Below are 22,010 nucleotides of genomic sequence, written 5' to 3' on the forward strand. Positions count from 1 at the left end.
ACCTCTGTACATTATCCGCAGCATGTTATAAACTGAGTATTTTCCTTTGCAACTCTTGATTTTGGTGGTAGTTACACAGATAAATTTCTTTACCAAATCTTCTAGACCTGTCCACTTAAAATAGTTGCATTTACTGAATGCAAATTATACTTCAATGAGGCTGATTTTTAAAATGCATATGAGGCCAAACTAAAGCATTTCACAGGTTTAATTACGAGGAATACGAATTCCATATGGTGAAGAACACATCTGCAAATTATTCCACATACCGTGGGTTCCAGGTTTTGCTGGAGTTGATGATGAACTAAGCAGTGGATCTAAGGAAGGATCCAAGAAATTTGTGCTCATGTTTGTTTTATATGAAAGTTGAGCCGTATCTTCTGGTAGATTATCTAAACTTAGCCTGTTTTGTCTACTTGTATCTAGAAGATCTTTTCCAAAGAAAGCTTCCTAGGTAAAGATAAGCACATACGAAAATGACTTAGTTGTAAAGTTCTAAGAGGGTTAACAGGTAATTCTGCTGTTTTGACAAGAAGGCAGAACTAACACAAAAACTTGGTATTCAAGAACACAGAAACTGAACATAGAAATATATAAACAATTTAGAAATAACCTGTCAATTCTTTTATATAGATTTCCCCTTATTTTTAAACAAATTTTTATAGTTTTACTAGAGACAAAATTATGCATATAAAACCACACAATTGTACTGAGATACAATAATCCAATAATTCCAGGAGATTCGGCTACAATTAAATTTAAAAATTGATAAATTTATAATACCATTGGCACCTTCATTCATATTATAAGAAAAACTAAAGCTTCATAAATATTATTAATACTTATAGATTACTTGCAGAGAATAGCACAACGGTTTGATCTATAGCTTTAATATTTACATACTTCAGGTAGATTTAGTAACCTCATATTGACTCACATAACCACATTAAAGACTTAACATGCTATAAATCTGAAAGAGGGTTTTTATACTCATTTGAAACATAGTATGTGCACAAAATGTACTGCTGTTAAAGGCTTTTGGCTTTTCATTCACTTACTCATATTAACATTTCTCCGTTTCAATGTACTTCCACTAATCTAGAGACTAGTGTTTCAAGCTGTGTTCCTTACAATGCAAGGACCTCTCCAAAACTTCTCAAGGATCAATAAAGAGGACAAAAGGAAGCCCTTGGAACTCCGCCGCCCCCCCCCCCGCCCCCCTCCACTTCACTTCAACCCAACAATTCTGCTTTAGTCTATTTTCTGTAAGGTGGTCTGTCTGGAAAAGGGATCCTTTGTAGAGGCCAATTTTGAAGAAAATCAACATTTAACACACTCTTGCAAAAGATACATATACAGGAAAAGGCTCGCTGCAGCATTTTTTTATAGTACCACAGGAGGAAACAGCTTCAATTGGTCTGTCAAAAGGCATAGGACTAAATAAATTACAGACACCCAAACTATAAAACACATCAACATTTTAAAAGGACATAGAGCTATGCTATCAAAGAAAAGCTCTGAAATACAGAATTAAAAGAAAACAAGTTGAATGATATGTCCAGCAAAACATAAAATACAAACTAAGATTACTTTCACTCATAATTTAATAATAAATTAAGAGGTTCTGAAAGGATAAATAACAAACTGTTAACAATGCTAACTTCTGAAAGGGGATGGGGAAGGAGCTATTTGTGAAACCTGATCAAGGTGATGATGTATTTGAAATTTTCACATTTTTTAAATGAACAAGCTGTTTCAGTATGGAAAAAGACATTTGAGGGGCGCCTGGGTGGCTCAGTCGGTTAAGCGGCCGACTTCGGCTCAGGTCATGATCTCATGGTTTGTGAGTTTGAGCCCCGCATTGGGCTCTGTGCTGACAGATCAGAGCCTGGAACCTGCTTCGGATTCTGTGTCTCCCCCCCGCCCTCCCCTTCCTCCTTGGCTCTCTCTCTCTCTCTCTCTCTCAAAAATAAATAAACATTAAAAAATTTTAAAGGAAAAAAAAAAGAAGTTTGAAAACCAGCAAAGCTGACCACTGGGTAGAGGATGGTTTGTTTCTTATACCAGCGATACTTTTATCATTAGGAAAAATGCTGAAGAGTAGAGCATCTTAAAACTTAGAAACCATTTATTTCATGCCTTCAGTATTCAATCTGACATCATGATTAGCAACAATTTTTTTTAATAACTCATGAAGATTTCAGTGCTAATTATCAAAAACTGTAATATTCCTATTAATTTGATGGTTTTATATTAATTTTATATAAAGGAATGGCTCCACGTGGTTTCTAATTTGACAATGTGACTCCAAGAACCAACCAGAGACTTTAGATCTACTACAGGGGCTCCTAAGGTAGACAGGAGCACTAGGTCTTAGGAGACCACACAAATCTATTTGACAGATTATACAATTATTTATCGTTTATCTAGACACTGTTATGATTAATAAAGAAAAACTGGAAAAATGGCTGAATCCCTGTGGCTTTCATCACTGTGTACTGCCCCAGTCAATGGGGGAAATTACAGCTCTACCTCAAGAAACAGTATCACTACAGTGGCTTCCTCCATATCGCTCCCCACCCCGCCCCCCGGCCCCCACCTCAAGAAAAAACAAACCCATTAGGTACTACTGATGCACACTGGAGGAAACAGTCCAGTTCAGGAGATCAAGATTACAGCAGTTAATCAGGAAATCAGATCCACTACTTTTAAAGGCTCTTTTTCAATGTATGAAATGGTCAGTTTTCATATGTTCATAAACAGCCAAAGAAGATCACACTCTACAGAAGGATCAAGGAAAGGAGAAGCAGGTATTCTACTCAACATTCTCAAGAAAGGACTATTAAAAGACAACAAAAAGGATGCAGTTAAAGAGAATCTAAACAATAAAGGTGGGAGTATTTTCTGACCAATACAATCACTATTATATGGTTAAAAAGAAGTTACACAGCTAGGTATTTGACGGGAATATGGGAAAAACAAAACATACTCTTAAAGACTGACGACACGTACGGCACAAGTATTTACACACATAATTCTTAATCTCTCAACATTTCTTGGCACACAGGTGTCGATGGGAATGAGATCACATCGCTAAGTGGCAGGAGGGCCATACTCAAGCCCAGGACTCCAACCTTAAAGGCTCAAGCTCTAAAACGGACACTGCCCTCGGGGCCCCTGGGCGGCTCAGTTGGTTGTGTGTCTGATTTTGGCTCAGGTCATGATCTCACAGTTTGTGAGTTCGAGCCCAGCAATGGGCTCTCTGCTGTCAGGGCAGAGCCTGTTGAGGAGATCTTCTGTTCCCCCTTGCCTCGTGCCCACGAGTGCTCGCGTGCGCTCGCTCGCTCGCTCTCTCTCTCTCTCTCTCTCTCTCTCTCTCTCAAATGGACCCTGACCTTATGGATCAGTTGTCTAATAAAAACTTACACTCATGTATATTACCACATACTACATATTATGCTTACAAGTTTATTAAACAAAAAGTTTATTAAACAAAAAACTCTATTCAAATGAGTAGGTGATTTTTATACTTCTCATCATTAATTTTTTTTTTTTAACATTTATTTATTTTTGAGACAGAGAGAGACAGAGCATGAATGGGGGAGGGTCAGAGAGAGGGAGACACAGAATCTGAAACAGGCTCCAGGCTCTGAGCCGTCAGCACAGAGCCCGACGTGGGGCTCGGACTCCCGGACCGCGAGATCATGACCTGGGCCGAAGTCGGCCGCTTAACCGACTGAGCCACCCAGGCGCCCCTATACTTCTCATCATTAAGAAAGAAAACTGAAGAAGCTGGATATTAGCTGAGAAGAAATGTAACTTTTAAAGCAGTTAAACCATTAAGAGCCAACTGGAAAATTAAGGTAAAAAAATAAATGCAAGCAATAATGAGGCCATTATAATGGCTCATTATAAAGGCTCAATAATGAGCAACATGTAGGCCATTACTGTGTGGGAGGAACAGATCAGAGGAACACTCACCGACACTGACATTAGGACAGACACTCAAGAACAGTCTGTTCCAATTCTACTCTCACACCTGAAGACAGAGAGGCCCAGGAAGGAGGACTCCCCTGCTTGGGAACCTGAATCTCAGTCCTGTATCTCTAATACAGGGCCCTTTCCAGTACAGCACATGGCCTGGAGCTCCTCTGTGACTTAACGCTTACAGGATAAACCAGAAAGATTTCTATTTTCATGGAGCCTACACCTACCAGAGAATGTCTTCACCCTGACGGATGTTTTTCTGATGTCTGTTTTAGAAGACAAAAACAATTCTACTTAAAACTTCGGATCACTGGCCCCTGAAAGTGGTAACCAATTATTAAAAGCTGTAACTCTGGCTGCTAAAAACCCAACTTTATTCAGTGACTATAATTACTCTAACCTGGAGCTGTCCATAGGACGTGGGTTTGGGGAGCACACAAGTGCAACTGCTTTGGAAGAATGAGCTTTTCCCAGTTCAAAATGTCCTTGTATGTCTTATGAGACATTTAGAAGTGAAAAACTGAGATAAAAAAGAACTTTTTGAAAAGTACCAAAACACAAAAAAGTAAATGTTAATTTTTATGGGCTTCTGAAAGGTAAACCTGGCATTTAAAATATGTAATTAAAAACAAAACGAGTAAAACATTAACAAAAATAAAGCTATTTTTCAAAACTTAATACATTACATTTCTTTTGTTAATAAACTATACAATATAATGTAAAGCAAAATATTACTTGTAAATAGGCAGGGAACGTTTCTTCAAGCTTATTTTTCCTTTTTCGGTATCTCTTCTTTATTTTTTCAGTGTTTTCAGTAACAGAAACAGATTCATCAACTAGTGTATCTGGTAAGTGCTCACTCCAGCCTGAAACAATAGTCACATTTATAAATATGTGATGTTGAATATTGTCAGACAAATCCACCCAAAGTAACTTTACAGCTTACCAACATACACAGATCCATATAAACAAACAAGCTTTTTCTTTTTTCTCTCCAGTTTTATTGAGATATAATTGATGTACAATACTATGTCAGTTTAAGGCATACAACATGACTTGACAGACACACTTTTTCACAAAAAAGATATCAAAGCAAGTTTATTAGTAACTTTTAAGCATCATAAAAAATTCATTGCATGTCTATTTAGTATCAGTATATGTTTACTTTTGTCTCTTAATGAGTATTTCCTTACTCGCAAAGCAGCAAACTGTTTCCTTTAACATCAACATTTTGTTAAAAATTAAAATAATAAAAGTACTCAGTGCTTATGAGTATGGGGAAATGGCTACTCCTATACTTCTAAAGGCAACTAAAGGCAGGAACAATCTTTCCGAAGAGTTTACTGGGCATATCCAACAGAAGTCTTTCGGAAAGTGTATTCTTCAATCCAGCAATTCCAAGTTCAAGGATTTATTGCAAATTAGGTTTCTGTAGTACATATTATACTAACATATCACCACCTACAAAAACGCTTGTAAATATGCTATGAATGCTCAATCTTAAAATCAATCAGAGAAAAGGAAATAAAACAAAATTTTGATCTATGAAATTAGCAAAGAAGTAAGTCCACTACGTACAGCAGATAAGTGAGCAATCAAATGACAGGCTCATGTTCCCAAGGCAAACAGTACATCCCTCCTAAAAATCAATGTGGGCACTTCTGTTGCCAGAGTATGTAAGGGAACTGACTTCTAAAAACAACTACAAATGGTGGATAAACATTTTTTTTAACTATCTTTTTAAATGTACCAGTAATCTACCAGAAAATAAAGAATCCTTAAAGACCAACAAATTAAGGTAAGACAGGAACCACAGAAAGAATTAAGCAAAGAACCAAGTAAAGCTCTCTGAAGTTCTGCTAAAATGCAGTGACTTTGAGCTCAGGTTTTCAGAGCCTCCTGAGCAATGGGAGACTAGAAGACCAAGTTCAAGGCCTCTCCTTCCTCGGCATAGTGATTAACCAGAGGTGCCTCCCATAAAGGTGATAAAGGTGAGACCCTGAAGGATTCCATGCTCAGAGTTGGCATAACAAGAAATACACCCTCCCAACCCCCTCGTCCCCCATACATCACTCACCTCCCCCTCCCCCTCTCCACCACCAACCGCCAAGAACTTGTCAACTTGTCAGGGAATTTGGTGCTGGGTAGAAAGGCAAAAAGTGAAAATCTTCCCTGAGAGTTCATAAACTCAATATAACCCTAATATGTAAGAAATCTGGATTTATAGAATACAGGTGGACCAAAAAACTTCAAGCTAAGAATTGAAGCTAAATTCTTTAAGCTAAAGAAGTACTGGGGTGGTAGCACCTCATGTTCCTGGTGGTAACAGACGCAGTCTCTGAAAGAAGCCACCTGCAATTCACTCCTCAACAAAGTTCAGAGAATGTTCTAAAGAATATGAACTCACAGTAAAAATAAATACATAAATAAAAAGTAACGTGTATGTATGTATCTATGTCACACAATAAACACAACGAAATGAGGCACTATGGGAAAGGGCAGGAGAGGCATCTGTAGAATCACACATGTGCACAGGCTTTAATACTTCTGCTCCGTGTTACTTAGACACATAAGGAAGTAACAGAGGACTGAGACTAGGAAGGAGTAAGCTATAGAGAAACGAGAAAGTATCTTAGCACGTAGCAATTCAATTCAGAAAGGGAAACAACGCATAAGAAAATAAAAACTCAATGGATCACTCTCGATACGACACGTGAAGGGATAAAACACTAACCTAACAGAACTAAACTATGACGGCAGAATAGAGAGAGAAGGAAAACACAAAACCAGGCTCATCGAACATGTCACATTTCTTAGGGCTTCTTATATTACAATCATACTGTTACAGTCATATTAGGAACTCCTTTAAAACCATCTAGTGCTTCCTTTTAAAAATGCAATTTGTAATTTTCATTAATTCACAGGTTAAAACCCCACCTCTTAATAATGGAAGAACTCCAATCAGAGCACATGCTGAAAACATCTTTTTTTCATATCCTACAGAAAGCATTTAAAATACGTACAGCATACAGACTGTGACCATACCGACATAAAGTGTTCATCAGAACTAATTCTCAAGCTGTGACTTAATGATTTAGTGTTCTTTGAGGATCTAAGTGAGGATGACAGAATATTAATTGGAAGACATATTTCTAAAACATTATACAATTTGGTTTAAAATTGTTGTAGTACCCTGTCACTTTCAACAAAATAAAGTCTCCAATTTTATACCAAGCAGCTAAGACGGGCGAAGAAAGGCCTTTTGTGAGATGATCAGGAAGCACCTGGTTTAACTAAGTGATTCGGTCCCTAACCTGTTTATATTTCACTTAAGACAGAAAGAAACTTGTTTTTAAAAAATCGCAGAGGAATATATTCTGTTGGATTTAAATCTTTTTCTTTATGAAACCTCATTTCTGTATTATAGGTATGAACTCCACAGGCACTCACAACCATGATCAGTAAGAAGCAATAAGGTTGTGACTGCAGCATTATTTAGGACGGTTCTTTTCCATAGAGACAGCAAGAAAAGGGGTTAAACAAAATCAGTACCATACCATCATCTCTGTTAGGTAACTGCTCAGAAATAGAGCCTGAAGAATCTTTTCTAATGACAGATCTTTTCGTTTTTCCTTGCCCGGTTCGACTTCTTTGCCGTACCATAAATCCACCGATACCTAACCAAAAAAGAAATTGGTCAGCCTTGTAAATAACTGATTGCTCTCTGTATTTTCAAAGTAGGGTGATACTGCTTAGATACTGAGGCATTTCCCCAATTCAATATGGGCTACTTTAAATAATCATTTTTATACACAAGAGTTTGAAATAAGCAAATTAAAAGAGGCCAAAACTACGGTTACCTTATCACTAACCAAACAGGTATAAAAAGACATTATTAGAGTATAGAAAGACTGCGTGCATTTCCTCTTCTAAGCAGCATCAGAGTAAATATTACAGTAAATTATACTTATTTAGCAGATATTAAGTAACTCAACTATCATCTTTCAAATTATTTGTACATTAGCTAAAGAGAATAAATACAAGATATAAACAAAACTAGATGATCCAAACAAAGTCAGTATGACTCCAGGGGTAATGTGTCTACTTAAGGCCCTTGGACATGAGACACATTCAGCTCTATAATTAAAAGCAGAAATTCTAACTCTGGTTCCTCTGTGACTTTGGGCAAACTATCTAATTTTTAAGTGTTCCCAGTTCCCTCACTGATAAAACAGGGATGGCATCTAACTCCTCCTCATACATGCATCATAAGGATTAAATAACTTGCCAGACGTAAAGCCCATAGACTAGAGCCTGACACACAGTCAAAAGTAAGTCAAACCCACTTTGTGACCTAATGGCTCCCTCAGTCACAGAGATGACCTTCACGGAAGGCAGAGTCAAAGGAAAAAAACACAATAAATGTTAGCTCCTAGAAGGAGTTTGCAGTGTCTAAAAATGTATCTATAGTAATAGGCCTCCAAATTAGGAAGAAATGAAGTGATTTTCATGCAGTGACTTGGATGAAGCTAATCTAGGTCCTTGTTTCAGATGTGGCCCACCTGTAAGGAAAGTTACCTTCTTGAGGTCTTACAGAATACATACAACAGTGAGAAAAGTCTTCCTTGCACCTCAAAAGGTATTTACAACACTCTTATCAATACAATATAAGCAGCTAGAAGATTAAAGACTGAATTGATTCGACTTAATGTCTCACTGATTGGTAAACAGACATGAATAAAGTGTCTAAAGAAAGCCTAAAAGGTCTGCATTGTGACCATTGCAGTAATTTTTTCCAATAAGGCAAATAAAATCTTATAAGCAAGCGAGATGTCCCTCCACCTCTGAGGCAGGGAGGAAATCAGAATTTAATCAGTCGTGTATGAACTGGTCTATAAATTCAGGAAGCCTAAGAACTCTGTCATATCGCCCTCACATTATACACTTACTGGCTCCTGCACAAACACTGAAATAAGTTTTAAAAACATAGCAGGGGTGCCTGGGTGGCTCAGTCGGTTAAGCGTCTGACTTCGGCTGAGGTCATGATCTCAGGGTCCATGAGTTCGAGCCCCGCGTCGGGCTCTGTGCTGACAGCTCAGAGCCTGGAGCCTGTTTTGGATTCTCTGTCTCCCTCTCTCTCTGACCCTCCCCCATTCATGCTCTGTCTCTCTCTGTCTTAAAAATAAACAAACATTAAAAAAAAAAAAATAACAAATATGGGGCACCTGGTGGCTCAGTCGGTTAAGTGTCCGACTTCGGCTCAGGTCACGATCTCGCGGTCTGTAAGTTCAAGCCCCGCGTCGGGCTCTGTGCTGACAGCTCAGAGCCTGAATGGAGCCTGCTTCAGATTCTGTGTCTCCCTCTCCCTCCGCCCCTCCCCCACCCATGCTCTGTCTCTCAAAAATGAGTAAACGTAAAAAAAAATTTTTTTAAACATAACAAATAGTAAATACGAATGCTGACAATTAAAATAATTGCAGAAGTATGCATCAAAGGAAAAATATACAAACAGCCTTAAAGGTCCCAGTACAAATAAAACACTGGGATAAGGTATTAAAAGAACAATTTTTTGTGAAGCATTCACATACCCGACCTAAGGAATTTGCCACCTAAATGCACATTCAGTTCTTCAATTTCGACATTCAAGTTTTAGTTTGGAGAGTTAAGGAGCTATATTTCATTTTGTTCATTTAATTATACTTGGGAGTCCTCAATATTACATTTTTTCTTAAATTAACTAAGTTTTGATTACATTAAAATGTCCAGCTCAGGATGATACCTGGTCTGTACGGTTTCCTTTTTCTCTTTTTCACACCGTCTGTTCCTTCCGCCCCCTTCGTTTCATCGTCCACAGCTTCCCGTTCAGGACTAGATTCTGATTTCCCATCACAGTCCACAAGTTCTCCTTCTGGAAAAAAGAAAAATACACAGATAAAATTGGAAAAAAAATCTACCAAATACGTAATTCCTATGTAATAGGAAATAGAAGGCAAAGTGGCCACTGAGCCATTCTAATTGTGCATCCAGTAGGTGGGGAAAGTGACAAAATGATGGAAAAGGCACCAAATGGTTGTAGAATTCATGTTGCTTAATGTGCTGTTTTCAGGAAATGAAACACAAGCATCAGGGAAGGGGAAACACACACAGAGAATGCTCAGAAAGACAACTACAAGTCAGTTTGCACTTAAAAAATCTTCCCTTTGCCTTCAATTACATCTTCCGGCTCAGGACCACAAGACTGTCTCTGCAGCCTAGAACCCTCTTCGGAGCTCCAACTATAGCTGTAATGGAATATTACCTAGTTACCGAAACCTCTCCATCCAAAAATGAGGACAGGAGAGAGAGGGACACTTTTCACTGCTTACCCTTAATTCTTTTTCAGTTTTAAACCATGTGAATGTATGAGTTGTCCACAAATCAAAAAGTTAAGAGGATTAGCGATAACATTACAGGCAGTAATGACCTAGCCACTTGCTGCTGCTTCTCTCCCTCCACTACTTACTACCATTCCTGGCTCCACTCTATCCCTCCACCCTCCATCCTTTGCCTTCTAGAGCCTAAATACAACCTTAGGCTCACACCCCCAGACATCCATCCTTTCACACTGGGAAGGTCTATACTGGGGCACTGTGTTCCCACTCTTGAGACACAACACAGTGTTTCCGTTTTCTTTGGATTTGGGATGTGTGTGTGTGTGTGTGTGCACGCACGCGCCTGTGAACAAGGTTTCCAGATACTAGTAAGTGAATTAGAAAAAAGTCTGCCTCTGTTGCACAAGGAATTTGTTGTTGATGTGCCAAGATGACCGTTCATGGCTTATTTTTCCTGAAGAACCATTTATCCGAAGAGTAAACAGCTGACAAAAGCTACAAGGAAAAGGTGCTGTTACAACATTCCAGGGGCATCACACATGCGTGTGGACTTTGTGGGCTCGTGGACCTAGGATGTACTTATGTATGACATCACGTAGAAAATCACTTTCAAGGGGACACGCCTTCAAGGGACCCAATCTGGAAGCTACACGCTGAAGACATGCCCATCATTTCCCTGAACGCTGTCCTATGCAACAGTCGTCGAAGGGAAAACCTTCTCAGGCCTTTTTGTTACAGTTCTGCCACGTTTTTAAAAGGCTCTATAATCTCATACTTTGGGAATTAATGTGTACTGTCAAGAAATCTTCCAAATTCTGTGAAATGCAGCATTTCCCAGATTTAAGTAACTGTGGAGCCATTTTTCAGGTTTCCCACTGTCCTTAGACACTAGAATTCTTCACTGTGCTCTGGTGGATGGTAATCTGATCAATTCCTCCCAGATACACAGACTATTTCTTCACAAGCCCTGAAACTTTAAAATCAAATTTTCTGCCTAATAGGATTTGAACATCAGTTATACAGAAGCATGAGGAAGTTTTTCTCCCAACCACACACAACCTACTGCACAGAAAATGTGAGGACTAACTGATAAAAGACACACTGATGCTAAGCCACAATTCTCTCTGACCTGCACAAATGTGGCACCTTCCTAACTGATCTAGGTGCCACAACTCTTGGACCTCACAGTCTATTCACATTACAACCGGGTGTTCCATTTAAAACATCAATAAGATTATGGGGTGCCGAGGTGGCTCAGTCGGTTGAGCGTCCGACTTCGGCTCAGGTCATGATCTCGCAGTTCATGAGTTCGAGCCCCGCGTCAGGCGCTGTGCTGACAGCTGGGAGCCTGAAGCCTGCTTTGGATTCTGTGTCTCCCTCTCTCTCTGCCCCTCCCCCGCTCATGCTCTGTCTCTCTCACTCTCAAAAATGAATAAATGTTAAAAAAAATTTTTTTAATAAAATGAGTGAGATTAAACCACAATTCGCTCAGTAACCTCCGATTACCTCCATCCACAAGCTCAAGCATTGCCTTATGACTCTGTATGACCTACTCAGTCTTGCCTCCTCTCTCCTTCACGACGACGACTTTTTTTTTTTTTTTAATTAAAGTTAGTTAACATACAGTGTAGTACTGGTTTCCGGAGTAGAACCCAGTGATACATCACTTCATAGAACACCCAGTACTCATCCCAACAAGTGCCCTCCTTAATACCCATCACCCATTTAACCCATCTCCCCCCCATCCTCATCAACCCTCACGTTCTCTGGATTTAAGAGTCTCTATGGTTTGCCGCCCTCTCTGGTTTTATCTTATTTTTCCTTCTCTTCCCCTATGTTCATGTTTTGTTTCTTAAAGTCCACATATGAGTGAAATCATGCGATATTTGTCTTTCTCTGACTTATTTCACTTAGCATTATACACTCTAGTTCCATTCACGTTGTTGCAAATGGCAAGATTTCATTCTTTTTCATCACCGAGTAATAGTCCATCGTATGTATATACCACATCTTCTTCATCCATTCATCAGTCAACAGACATTTGGGCTCTTTCCGTACTTTGGCTATTGTTGACAGTGCTGCTATAAACATTGGGGTACATGTGTCCCTTTGGACCAGCATTTTTGTATCCTTTAGATAAATACTTAATAGTGCAATTGCTGGGTCATAGGGTAGTTCTACTTTAACTTTCTGAGGAACCGCCATACCATCGTCCAGAATGGCTGCACCAGTTTCAAACATTCCCACCCACAGAGCAAAAGGGTTCCTCTCTTTCCGCATCCTCGCCAACATCTGTTGTGTCCCGAGTTGTTAATTTTAGCCATTCTGACGGGTGTGAGGTGGTATCCATTGTGGTTTTGATTTGTATTTTCCTGATGATGAGTGATGTTGAGCATCTTTTCATGTATCTATTAGCCAACTAGATGTCTTCTTTGGAAAAGTGTCTATTCATGTTTTCTGCCCATTTCTTCACTGGATTATTTGTTTTTTGGGGTGTTAAGTTTGATAAGTTCTTTATAGATTTTGGATACTAACTCTTTATCTGTCATTTGCAAATATCTTCTCCCATTGTGTGACTTGTCTTTTAATTTTGCTGATTGTTTCCTTCACTGTGCAGAAGCTTTTTATCTTGATAAGATCCCAATAGTTCATTTTTCTTTTTGTTTCCCTTGCCTCCGATGATGTGTCAAGTAAGAAGCTGCTGTAGCCAACATCAAAGAGTTGTTGCCTGTTTTCTCCTCGAGGATTCTGATGGCTTCCTGTCTCACATTTAGGTCTTTCATCCATTTTGGATTTATTTTTGTGTCTGGTTTAAGAAAGTGGTCCAGATTCATTCTTTTGCAGGTCTCTGTCCCGTTTCCATTTCTGGGTTCTCTATTCTGTTGCATTGGTCTATGTGTCTGTTTTGTGCCAATGCCATACTGTCCTGATGATTACATCTTTGTAATATAGCTAGACTTCTGATCTCATCACCTCCTACTATCGCCTTTGTTCACTGCTGGACACACTGGTCTTCACATTCCTCAAACATGCTAGGCACACTCCTACTCTCGGCCTGTGCAATAGCTTTCTCGCCATCTGGGATGCTCTTCCCTCAGGTAATCAAGTAGCCCACTTGCCTCTTTAAAAGTCTGTGCTCAAATACTGCTTTCAGTTCATCTGATGCCTCACGTCACCATATGCACTACCAATTCCTCTTATTTCAATGCTAGCTTTCTACAGCACTTGCCAAACACATTTTAATAACTCGTTTATTATGAGATACACACACACATGCACGCACACATGCATGTATATATTTTTTGAGTAGGCTCCACGACGATCACAGAGCCCAACACAGAGCTTGAACCACCCCAGGACCCCAAGCATCAAGACCCGAGCTGAGGAGCGCCTGAGTGGCTCGTCGGTTAAGCATCTGACTTTAGCTCAGATCATAACCTCGTGGTTTGTGAGTTTGAGCCCCATGTCAGGCTCTATAATGACAGCTCGGAGCCTAGAGCCTGCTTCGGATTCTGTGTCTCCCTCCCTCCCTCTCTCTCAAAACTGAACATTAAAAAAATTAAAAAGACCCGAGCTGAGATCAAGAGTCAGACTAACTGAGCCACCCAGGCACTCCTATGTTACGTATTTTAAAATGGTCTTTTCTCCTAATATTAAAAAGTGAGTTTTAGGAGTGGAGAATTCTATCTGCTTTGTTCATTGACATGACTTCCAATATCCAGCACAGAGTAGGCATTCAGTAAATACTGCTGAATAACATGATATGATAGAGCAAAGGTAATTATTTATTTCTCAGTAGAAAAGAGATAACCAATCAAAAAGGAAATAAGCCTGTGGTGATCTTCAGATAAGCAAAAATATAACCCCTATTGAATTGCACACTACTAAAATTATTCTGTCATCTCATGGATTCAGCTAGAAAATCCTTTATATCTACTGGGATCGAGAAGATGTTCATCAACAGAGAAGCTTATGATGAACATCTGTGAACATAAATTTACACTTGAACATTAATAATGGTTTTTCCAGGTAGAAACCCATGGGTCAAGGCTACTTTAACTTAGCCATGGTATCTGAGCTCACAGCATCTGAGGTTTAAGCTGCTACCTTGCAAACTAGAGTCGCATCCTCTGAATTTTCCCATCTGTGATCCTCAAAAAAATGGTATTCCTGGAGATTTCTATAATGTAAGACAGTCTGCTCTAGAGGACATGTGAAAGGAAGAGAATCTGAAAAGCCCAAGAAGACAACTCACTTAGAAAGGCCAAGGGTCACATCAAGGGTTACCTAAGTCAGTAGAATTTACCCTGAGATAAAACATATATATTTTGGAAGATATTTTATGTACTTTAATTCTTGTGAACATATTCAATGGAAAATAAGTTAGTATTACCTCGACTATCATCCATTTCTCCATCCCTTGAATGCTCTGACTGGATGTCCGGAGGGGTCTGAAGGACAGCCACACTATTCTGGTTTATAATCTTCAACTTCAACTTTGGTTTGGACCGTTTTCTTCGTGGAACTGTAACTGTGAGGCTCTGTAACTGAGTCATCCCTGATTCAGTCAAACACACACCATCCTGGGTGTATGTCTTGGGTGGATCTAAAATTACAATATCCCAAGGATACAAATCAAAACTCTCACTTTAATTTTCACTGCTAAGTTGATTACTGTTCCAAAATACCCATGTGAAGGGAATGTGACTACTATAAAGCAATTATCTATGAAATGCACAAATAATTAACAGTACTCAATTAAAACTAAAAATAATTGGTTGAACTTCTTTGGATTTTAAGCAGAGAAGTTGTAAGGTTTTAAAAAATGATCTTCCCGGCATTTTTTCTCAATTATCAAAATAAGGATTTAGAAAGAAAGCAATGAAGCTAAAAGCAATGCTTCAGCTATTCAACTATGACCGTTTTCCTGGAATATCTTTTCAGACTGAAAGAGGGAGATCAATTTATATAACAGAAACCCATCTAGAAAGCAAAGTATCAATATAATCACTGTCAGGGAGAGGCAGTAAGTAAGTAGAAATCCTGCACATTTTTAAATGTACAAAATTGCTATTTATTACAATTTCTATACTACTCAAATGTTTTAGTATCCAATATCAAATACTGTTAGAAAAAAGAACGACAGTTTAAAACTATCCTATTAAGATACCTCTCTAGCTGATCCATTTCAGAAAAAAATAGATTGCATTAATTCCAAAAAAAAAAAAAAAAAAAAAATCCCTGTTTGCTAACTAGAACCTTTCTTCTAATTCATTACTAAGCACAGTAATATATCAATGAAACCAAAGCAAGTACAGAGTTGATGATTACTTTAAGGGTGGTTGTTTCACTGCCAATTGGCTAAGATTTATAGGAACAGTGTCCCACCAAAGCTGGATAAGATGAACACTTTATACGTATCAATGACAGGAATGATACCCGACATCAGGGGATTCAGAATGAACACTCACAGGATAAAGGCACGGAACATGTGGCAAGTCAGATACCTCAGTAACTAAGCATTTACACGCCCTGTGTAAGGAACAGCATTTCGGACTTTACCTAGCTCTTTCACTTTCGTGACAATCTGTGCTACAAGTGAAGATTCGCAGCCGTCTGAGGAAGGCACTGAAATGAAAACAATTCGTGTCATTTTTTCAGAAAAAGCAAAGTATACAAAGACTTACACATAACTAAATTTTCTATTCCTTTACCCATTTTACTGAAATAAACACTTAAACACTAAATCGAGTTAAAGGCTGTCTTTAAAAACAAGGACAAGTAGTAAAGGAAACACACATCATGGAGGGAAAAATGGCCAAGATACGAAGCAACATACTGGATTTCTACACATGCCAGTAACTGCAAGATTGCGAGGAATGAAAAGTGAAATGACATTTTATATCCATAATATATGCTTAGTTCCTTTTCTTTATGCAAGCAAATTGTTTTAATACATTACGTTGGGAGCATAAGAGTTCATTTATAACTAAAAATAACTTATTTTCCATAAAATACTTGTCCAAATAACTGTTTCACAAAAAGACAGCAAGGTGCCAGTGAGGTGTAGGAGCACAGACCCGCCGTTCACGTTATTTTCTTACCATTTGACGTAGGCATATAGGGTCTGCACATGCTACAATCAAAACCAATGTCGGCTACATTTTCCACTTCCTCTTCAGTATTTAAGTTCTGACAAACCGCATGCATCCATCTAAAAAGACCATATTTGAACATTTAAAAAGAAAGAAAGAAACAGAAATGCACAGAGAATGGCTTCCTTTTAAAAACAACCACAGGAGTGGACAGCTGCCGCATTTGAAGCCCTAAGCCTCACACACTCCTCCTATCCTGCCCACATTGCCCTTTCTCCTAACCGTGCCCACGGACCCACCAAAACTTCTGGAGCTTTGAAGAAGAAAAAGGAATGAGACCAAATACTGGGAAGGAAGCAAAAGGACAGTGTATGAGGAGGACAGCATAACTGTTTTCTGATCATACACTGAACACAGCGGAGAGAGAAGGAAGCTAGTCCGGGCAAGTATGAAGGAATTCAGAAGACTGCGAACAGTGTGGTGTGTACGTGCTCCTGGGACGCACGTTCTGTGGGCAGATACAGCTCTCGTGTTTGAGGCTGGCTATTAACTAGGAACAAAAGGAGCTGTCTTGCCTTTGAACAAATTAGTGGGCAGCGAGTACTGAGAATCCTGTACTACTGATGAAATAATACTAATATCACACGTACAGTGCTCAACTATTACCAGAGCACAATAATACACCACTGAAAACAAAGAAAGCGTTCTTGATTTTGAAGCTGTACACATACTACTTGGACAGGGTGGGAACGGGTACCCAATATCTAGACATTTACTATCCAGAGCTTAAAAAAAAAAAAAAAGTAGTTCGAGGAAAATAAAATCTGTCAGATCATTTGTAGAATCCAATCAAAGATTCAGAAACCCTCCACAGAAAAATGGATATATGCAGGCAATTAATTCTGCATCTAATTTCAAGGGATTCATAAACCCTTAAAAGCCCCAAGTTAAAAACCTTAGTCTGGAGTTGTGGATACAAAACAGGAAACTTCTGTAGTTTCTAGCTGACAGAAACTCTGGCAAGTAAAAAAAGGTCTTGTTTCTTAAATTTAAGATCGAAGAAAGTTGTTTTCCAACTTCCTTTTGCTACATTTAAAAGAGAAAAGCTTGCAAAAAAGAATAAAAGTTTTAAAAAGCAGCATGATACCTGTCACATTGTCTACATTGCAGAATAAGATCTTCTTCTCGATAGTTCCGATAGCAGACGGGGCAGGAAGACAAGCTTGCACAGGGAGCACACTGTGTGTAATTGTTTTGCCATTCACATCTCAGGCCTGCAGACGTTGCCCCACAGTGTCTGCACCACACACACCTGCAAGCCAATCCCCCCCAACAAGTCTCCGGTTTATTTACTTAGTTACTGTAATTCAAGAAGCTATGCAAGAACAGAATGGGGGGAAATCATTTAACGCACATCTGAAAATTTTTCTGAGAAGCGGTGTGCTATCTATCATAGCAAACACGTATTACGCACGTAAGTGCATGTGGCTAATTTTCAAAAACTGATGTGGAAACATTCTGCACTTGCAAGGCCAAGGAGGGAAAGGTAAATCCTAGAGTACCATTTGCACTTCCAGCCTCCTTTGGGCACGGTCTGCAGAGGAGGGTCGAGGCAGTAGGTATGGTAGCTTATGTCACAGTCATCACACAGCAGGAGTCTTCCGGGGTCAGTGGCCTTCCCACACGCCTCGCACACAGTGCACTCGAGGCACCTCCAACCTTTGCTAAGAACCACTTTAGTGATCTATAAAAGACACAACCAATCCTGGTGATTTATACATTAACACACACCTCATTTTGTATGAGCACATATGCCAAATAAACGACTATGTGGTGCTCATGTCCCAAGAAGCAGGTAAGAGGCAAGCAAGTAACACGTATGAGCACCAACAGTGGCCCAATCCTGGGGTGGGCGCATTCATGTGCTTTCACAAGTCTATCTGCTAGACAGAACAACAGAAAATGGTACCTATTTTAATGGCTTTTTTTAAGACCACATAACTACCTTGTGCTGTGGATTTATGTCCACTTTATTGATGTAGTGACTAGATACTGAAGAAATCAAGTAAATTGCCCCTTAACTGTTAATTTAGGTTTTGAAAATGTATTGGCATAGTTTCTATCTATGACATTTCATGAATTCATACTTCTGAAACTCATGTACATTGCAAAAGGATTTGTATATTAAAGTCAGTATTTAGGGGCGCCTGGGTGTCTCAGTCAGTTAAGTGTACAACTCTTGATTTTGGCTCAGGTCATGGCCTTACAGTCTGTGGGACTGAGCCCCACACATTGGGCTCCATGCTGAGCATGGGGGCTGCTTGAGATTCTCTCCCTCATTCTCTGCCCCTACCGTGCTGGCTTACGTGCCTGTGTATGTGCGTGCATGCGTGCTCTCTCTCCCTCTCTCTCAAAATAAATAAACTTAAAACAAACAATGTTTAAAAATCTAACACATTAAACTAAAACATGAGTTCCTAAGAAAATATGTCCCAAGGACATTTCATGATCTTAGAGGAGTTTCAGCTGTGAAGCTAGGACTTCTGAAGTTCATCACTCCTCTGTATATTCTCCTCTGGCACAGGGTCTAAGTTAGCAGCAAAGTTTGAAAAGTTTCTATACATTTTTTTAAATGTTTATTTATTTTTGACAGAAAGAGAGAGTGCACGCATGTGCATGAGCAGGGGAGGGGTAAAGGGGGGGGGGTGGGAAACACAGAGGATCAGAAGCAGGCTCCGAGCTGACAGCAGAGAACCCGATGCAGGGCTCGAACTCATGAACAGTGAGATCATGACCTGAGCCGAAGTTGGACACTTAACCGACTGAGCCACCCAGGCGCCCCTAAAATTTCTATATTTCTGATAAACTCCACAAACCAACCACACCATGTAAGATTATGAATCTGGAACCAAATGAAAGGTCTCAAAAAACTAGAATCTATAGATAGGACACAAAGTACTTGTGTTAAAATGAAATGGCAATAAGTCACGATACAGAATAAAAATTCAGATCATGAGGAATAAGGAAGTCTAAAAGCTACCTGAAAGGAAAATAAAAGAGCTAAATAAAGAACAACTACCAAAATGGCATCAAATTGTCCAATTCTGGATACAACAGAGTAATAGCTTCCAATTCTATAGGAATATAATTTTCAAGACACAAGCAAGTAACCAAGCAATTAAGTGTAAAAGTAGACCTGTCAGGGATACAAAGACTCAAACTTCAGCTTCCAAATGCCTCTTCGAACAGAATTACTTGGACATATGAGGAAAAAGTTAGAGTTATACCAAGAACAAGGAAGACATGGGATGATGGGATGCAGAGAACAATGAACACACAAAGGACTTCAGCTCAGGGAAGTTGAAGAAGGAGAGCTCAGCAACAGACCTCGAAATTACCAGCACAGAGGAGGAGAGAGAAAAGGGGAGTGCCGTAAAGGGGTACAACTTTTTCCAGAAAAACAGTTACTTGCCAAAATAATTTGATATAAATCATGCTCCTACAGTAGGTAAAAACAAACAACAAAAACTAATGCAGAATCATGAATCATTATTTTTTTTGCTATTAAAAACTCCATGAAAGACAAAGCCATAGTACACTTTTTAATGTTTTTACTCATCGTAGAGACAGAGTGCGAGCAGGGGAGGGGCACAGAGAGGAGACACAGAACCTGAAGCAAGCTCCAGGCTCTGAGCTGTCAGCACAGAGCCTGACGTGGGGCTCGAACTCACAGACTGCAAGATAGTGACCTGAGCCAAAGTCGGTATGGTACACTTTCTAGATCTCCACTGAACACGTTTATTAACTAAATGTAGTGAAACAACGAAAACACTGGGAGGGTGTTGGGGAGTATAGGGGGTATATTTTAAGGGCTAAATCAGCATTTATTTATTCACAGCAGAAAGTCAACAAAACCTAGCACAGATACAGCAGAAGCACCAGCACTTAGAGTTATTGACGTAACTAGGAGAAGATGAAAAGCGGCTGCCTGGGGGCGAGGACTCAAGTGCGGAGGCAGAATAGGACAGGGGCCGGCCAGTCATCAAAAGTCTTTGAAAGCTATCTGATCTGCAAGCATGTGTATTTATTACTTCAATTAGCCTACTGATTCTTTTAAATTAGTCACAGATTATTAAAATTATATTATTATATTATAGACTATATATGTAATTATATACATTATAATAATTGTATACATTATATTATATTATATATAGATTATATTATATAATAGGTTATCAAGTTATATTATCTACCCAAATGGAGAAAAGAGCTTTGGGCAGGAAGAGCAGGATGGCTTAGAGCAGTTACCGGCAAACTTTTTTTTGTAAAGGGTCAGATGTAAATACTCTGAACTTTGTGGGCCGCGTGGCCTGTAAACTACACAACAGTGCCACTGCAGGGCAAAGCCCACAAGAGACGTATGTAAATGAAAGAACACAGCTATATTTCAATAAAATTTCATTTACAAAAAGAAGCAATGGGCCACAGGTGGCCTGTGTGATGTAACTGACCAACCCCTGGCTCAGAAGAACAGTGAGATCAAGTGGGAGACAGATCCAAGCTATTAACAGTAGAAACTTTCAAAATAACGTCTCTTCATTCCTACACGTTTTCTTGTCTCACAGACACCTACCCTGTGGCCCTTTACAGCCAAATTCTCGAGCTGCTCAGCTCTGCTCACTCAAAGCTAAGGTGTGGTTACCACGCCCACCAGCATTCACACCGCTCAGGTCAGGCAGTCCAGACCTCACCCGAACCCAGCTGACGTGCCCGCTGCAGCACTTTGATGCCTCAACTGTCTCTCCCTGTTGAAATTCCACACTTCCCACTCCCCGTATAGACCGCTGAGCTCTAACATCAACTCTCTTTCTCTCCTACTGACATGGCTAGTGTTTATTTTCAAAAGTTCTTTCAAGAAAGGTATTACCAGGGCTCCATTCATGGTACCATGTAGAAAATTGTGAAAGACATTTTAAGAGTCTACAAGAATATTTGAGTCAACTATGATGGAGTAACTGGGACAAGACCCTTCTCCCTTCATAAGATACTAGAAAACGGACACAATGTAGGAAACACTTGTTTCAGATACTGAGCAAAAGGCAGAACAGGACTGTGGTTTCTGAGAAGAGGGAAACAAGTGAGGTCGGTCCTACAATATTCTGTCCACAGACATTTTCCGGAATGCTGCGCCGAGAGGGAGAAACCCACAAGGCATCAGGGTCTCGCTGAGTTGAGGACACATGGTGGAGATCTCGGAGGTTGAGGCAGTTGCAATTTGCAGGACAGGGTCCTGGAAAGGAAGGAGCAATAAAGAAAAAGAGCTCCAGAAATCCACACAGAATTTCCCTCAAGTCTTCGGCTGAACACCAAGCTGCATTTGTAGGAGGCCAAACAAGGACACACAGCCAGGACCAAGAACGGCTACTGGGAATTTGCAAGCTGGACAATTACAAGAGTTAATACAAGGCTGAAGACATCTGAATCTCAACCAGTCGGAGTAAAGAGACACTGGTGAAGGAGGTCATAGGGAGCCGCCCGGGGGGGGGGGGGGGGG

General features: G+C 39.6%; 1 protein-coding gene across 1 annotated transcript in view; it reads right to left on the minus strand.

Annotated features, from left to right (window-relative positions):
* KMT2C (lysine methyltransferase 2C) overlaps nt 1-22,010 on the minus strand; it is a 175,654-nt gene that overhangs the window by 59,522 nt on the left and 94,122 nt on the right. Inside the window, exons 18-26 of the mRNA XM_040464523.1 lie at nt 18,016-18,197; nt 17,601-17,765; nt 16,463-16,572; nt 15,921-15,986; nt 14,752-14,964; nt 9,767-9,895; nt 7,545-7,664; nt 4,723-4,853; nt 270-450 (exon numbers count right to left, since the gene is read on the minus strand). Of these exons, the coding sequence (XP_040320457.1) occupies nt 270-450; nt 4,723-4,853; nt 7,545-7,664; nt 9,767-9,895; nt 14,752-14,964; nt 15,921-15,986; nt 16,463-16,572; nt 17,601-17,765; nt 18,016-18,197 (1,297 nt within the window). The remainder of the gene's footprint in view (nt 1-269; nt 451-4,722; nt 4,854-7,544; nt 7,665-9,766; nt 9,896-14,751; nt 14,965-15,920; nt 15,987-16,462; nt 16,573-17,600; nt 17,766-18,015; nt 18,198-22,010) is intronic.

The sequence above is a fragment of the Herpailurus yagouaroundi genome, unplaced genomic scaffold (assembly GCF_014898765.1).
Source record: "Herpailurus yagouaroundi ecotype Mexico unplaced genomic scaffold, PumYag 483, whole genome shotgun sequence".
Classification (NCBI taxonomy): domain Eukaryota; kingdom Metazoa; phylum Chordata; class Mammalia; order Carnivora; family Felidae; genus Herpailurus; species Herpailurus yagouaroundi.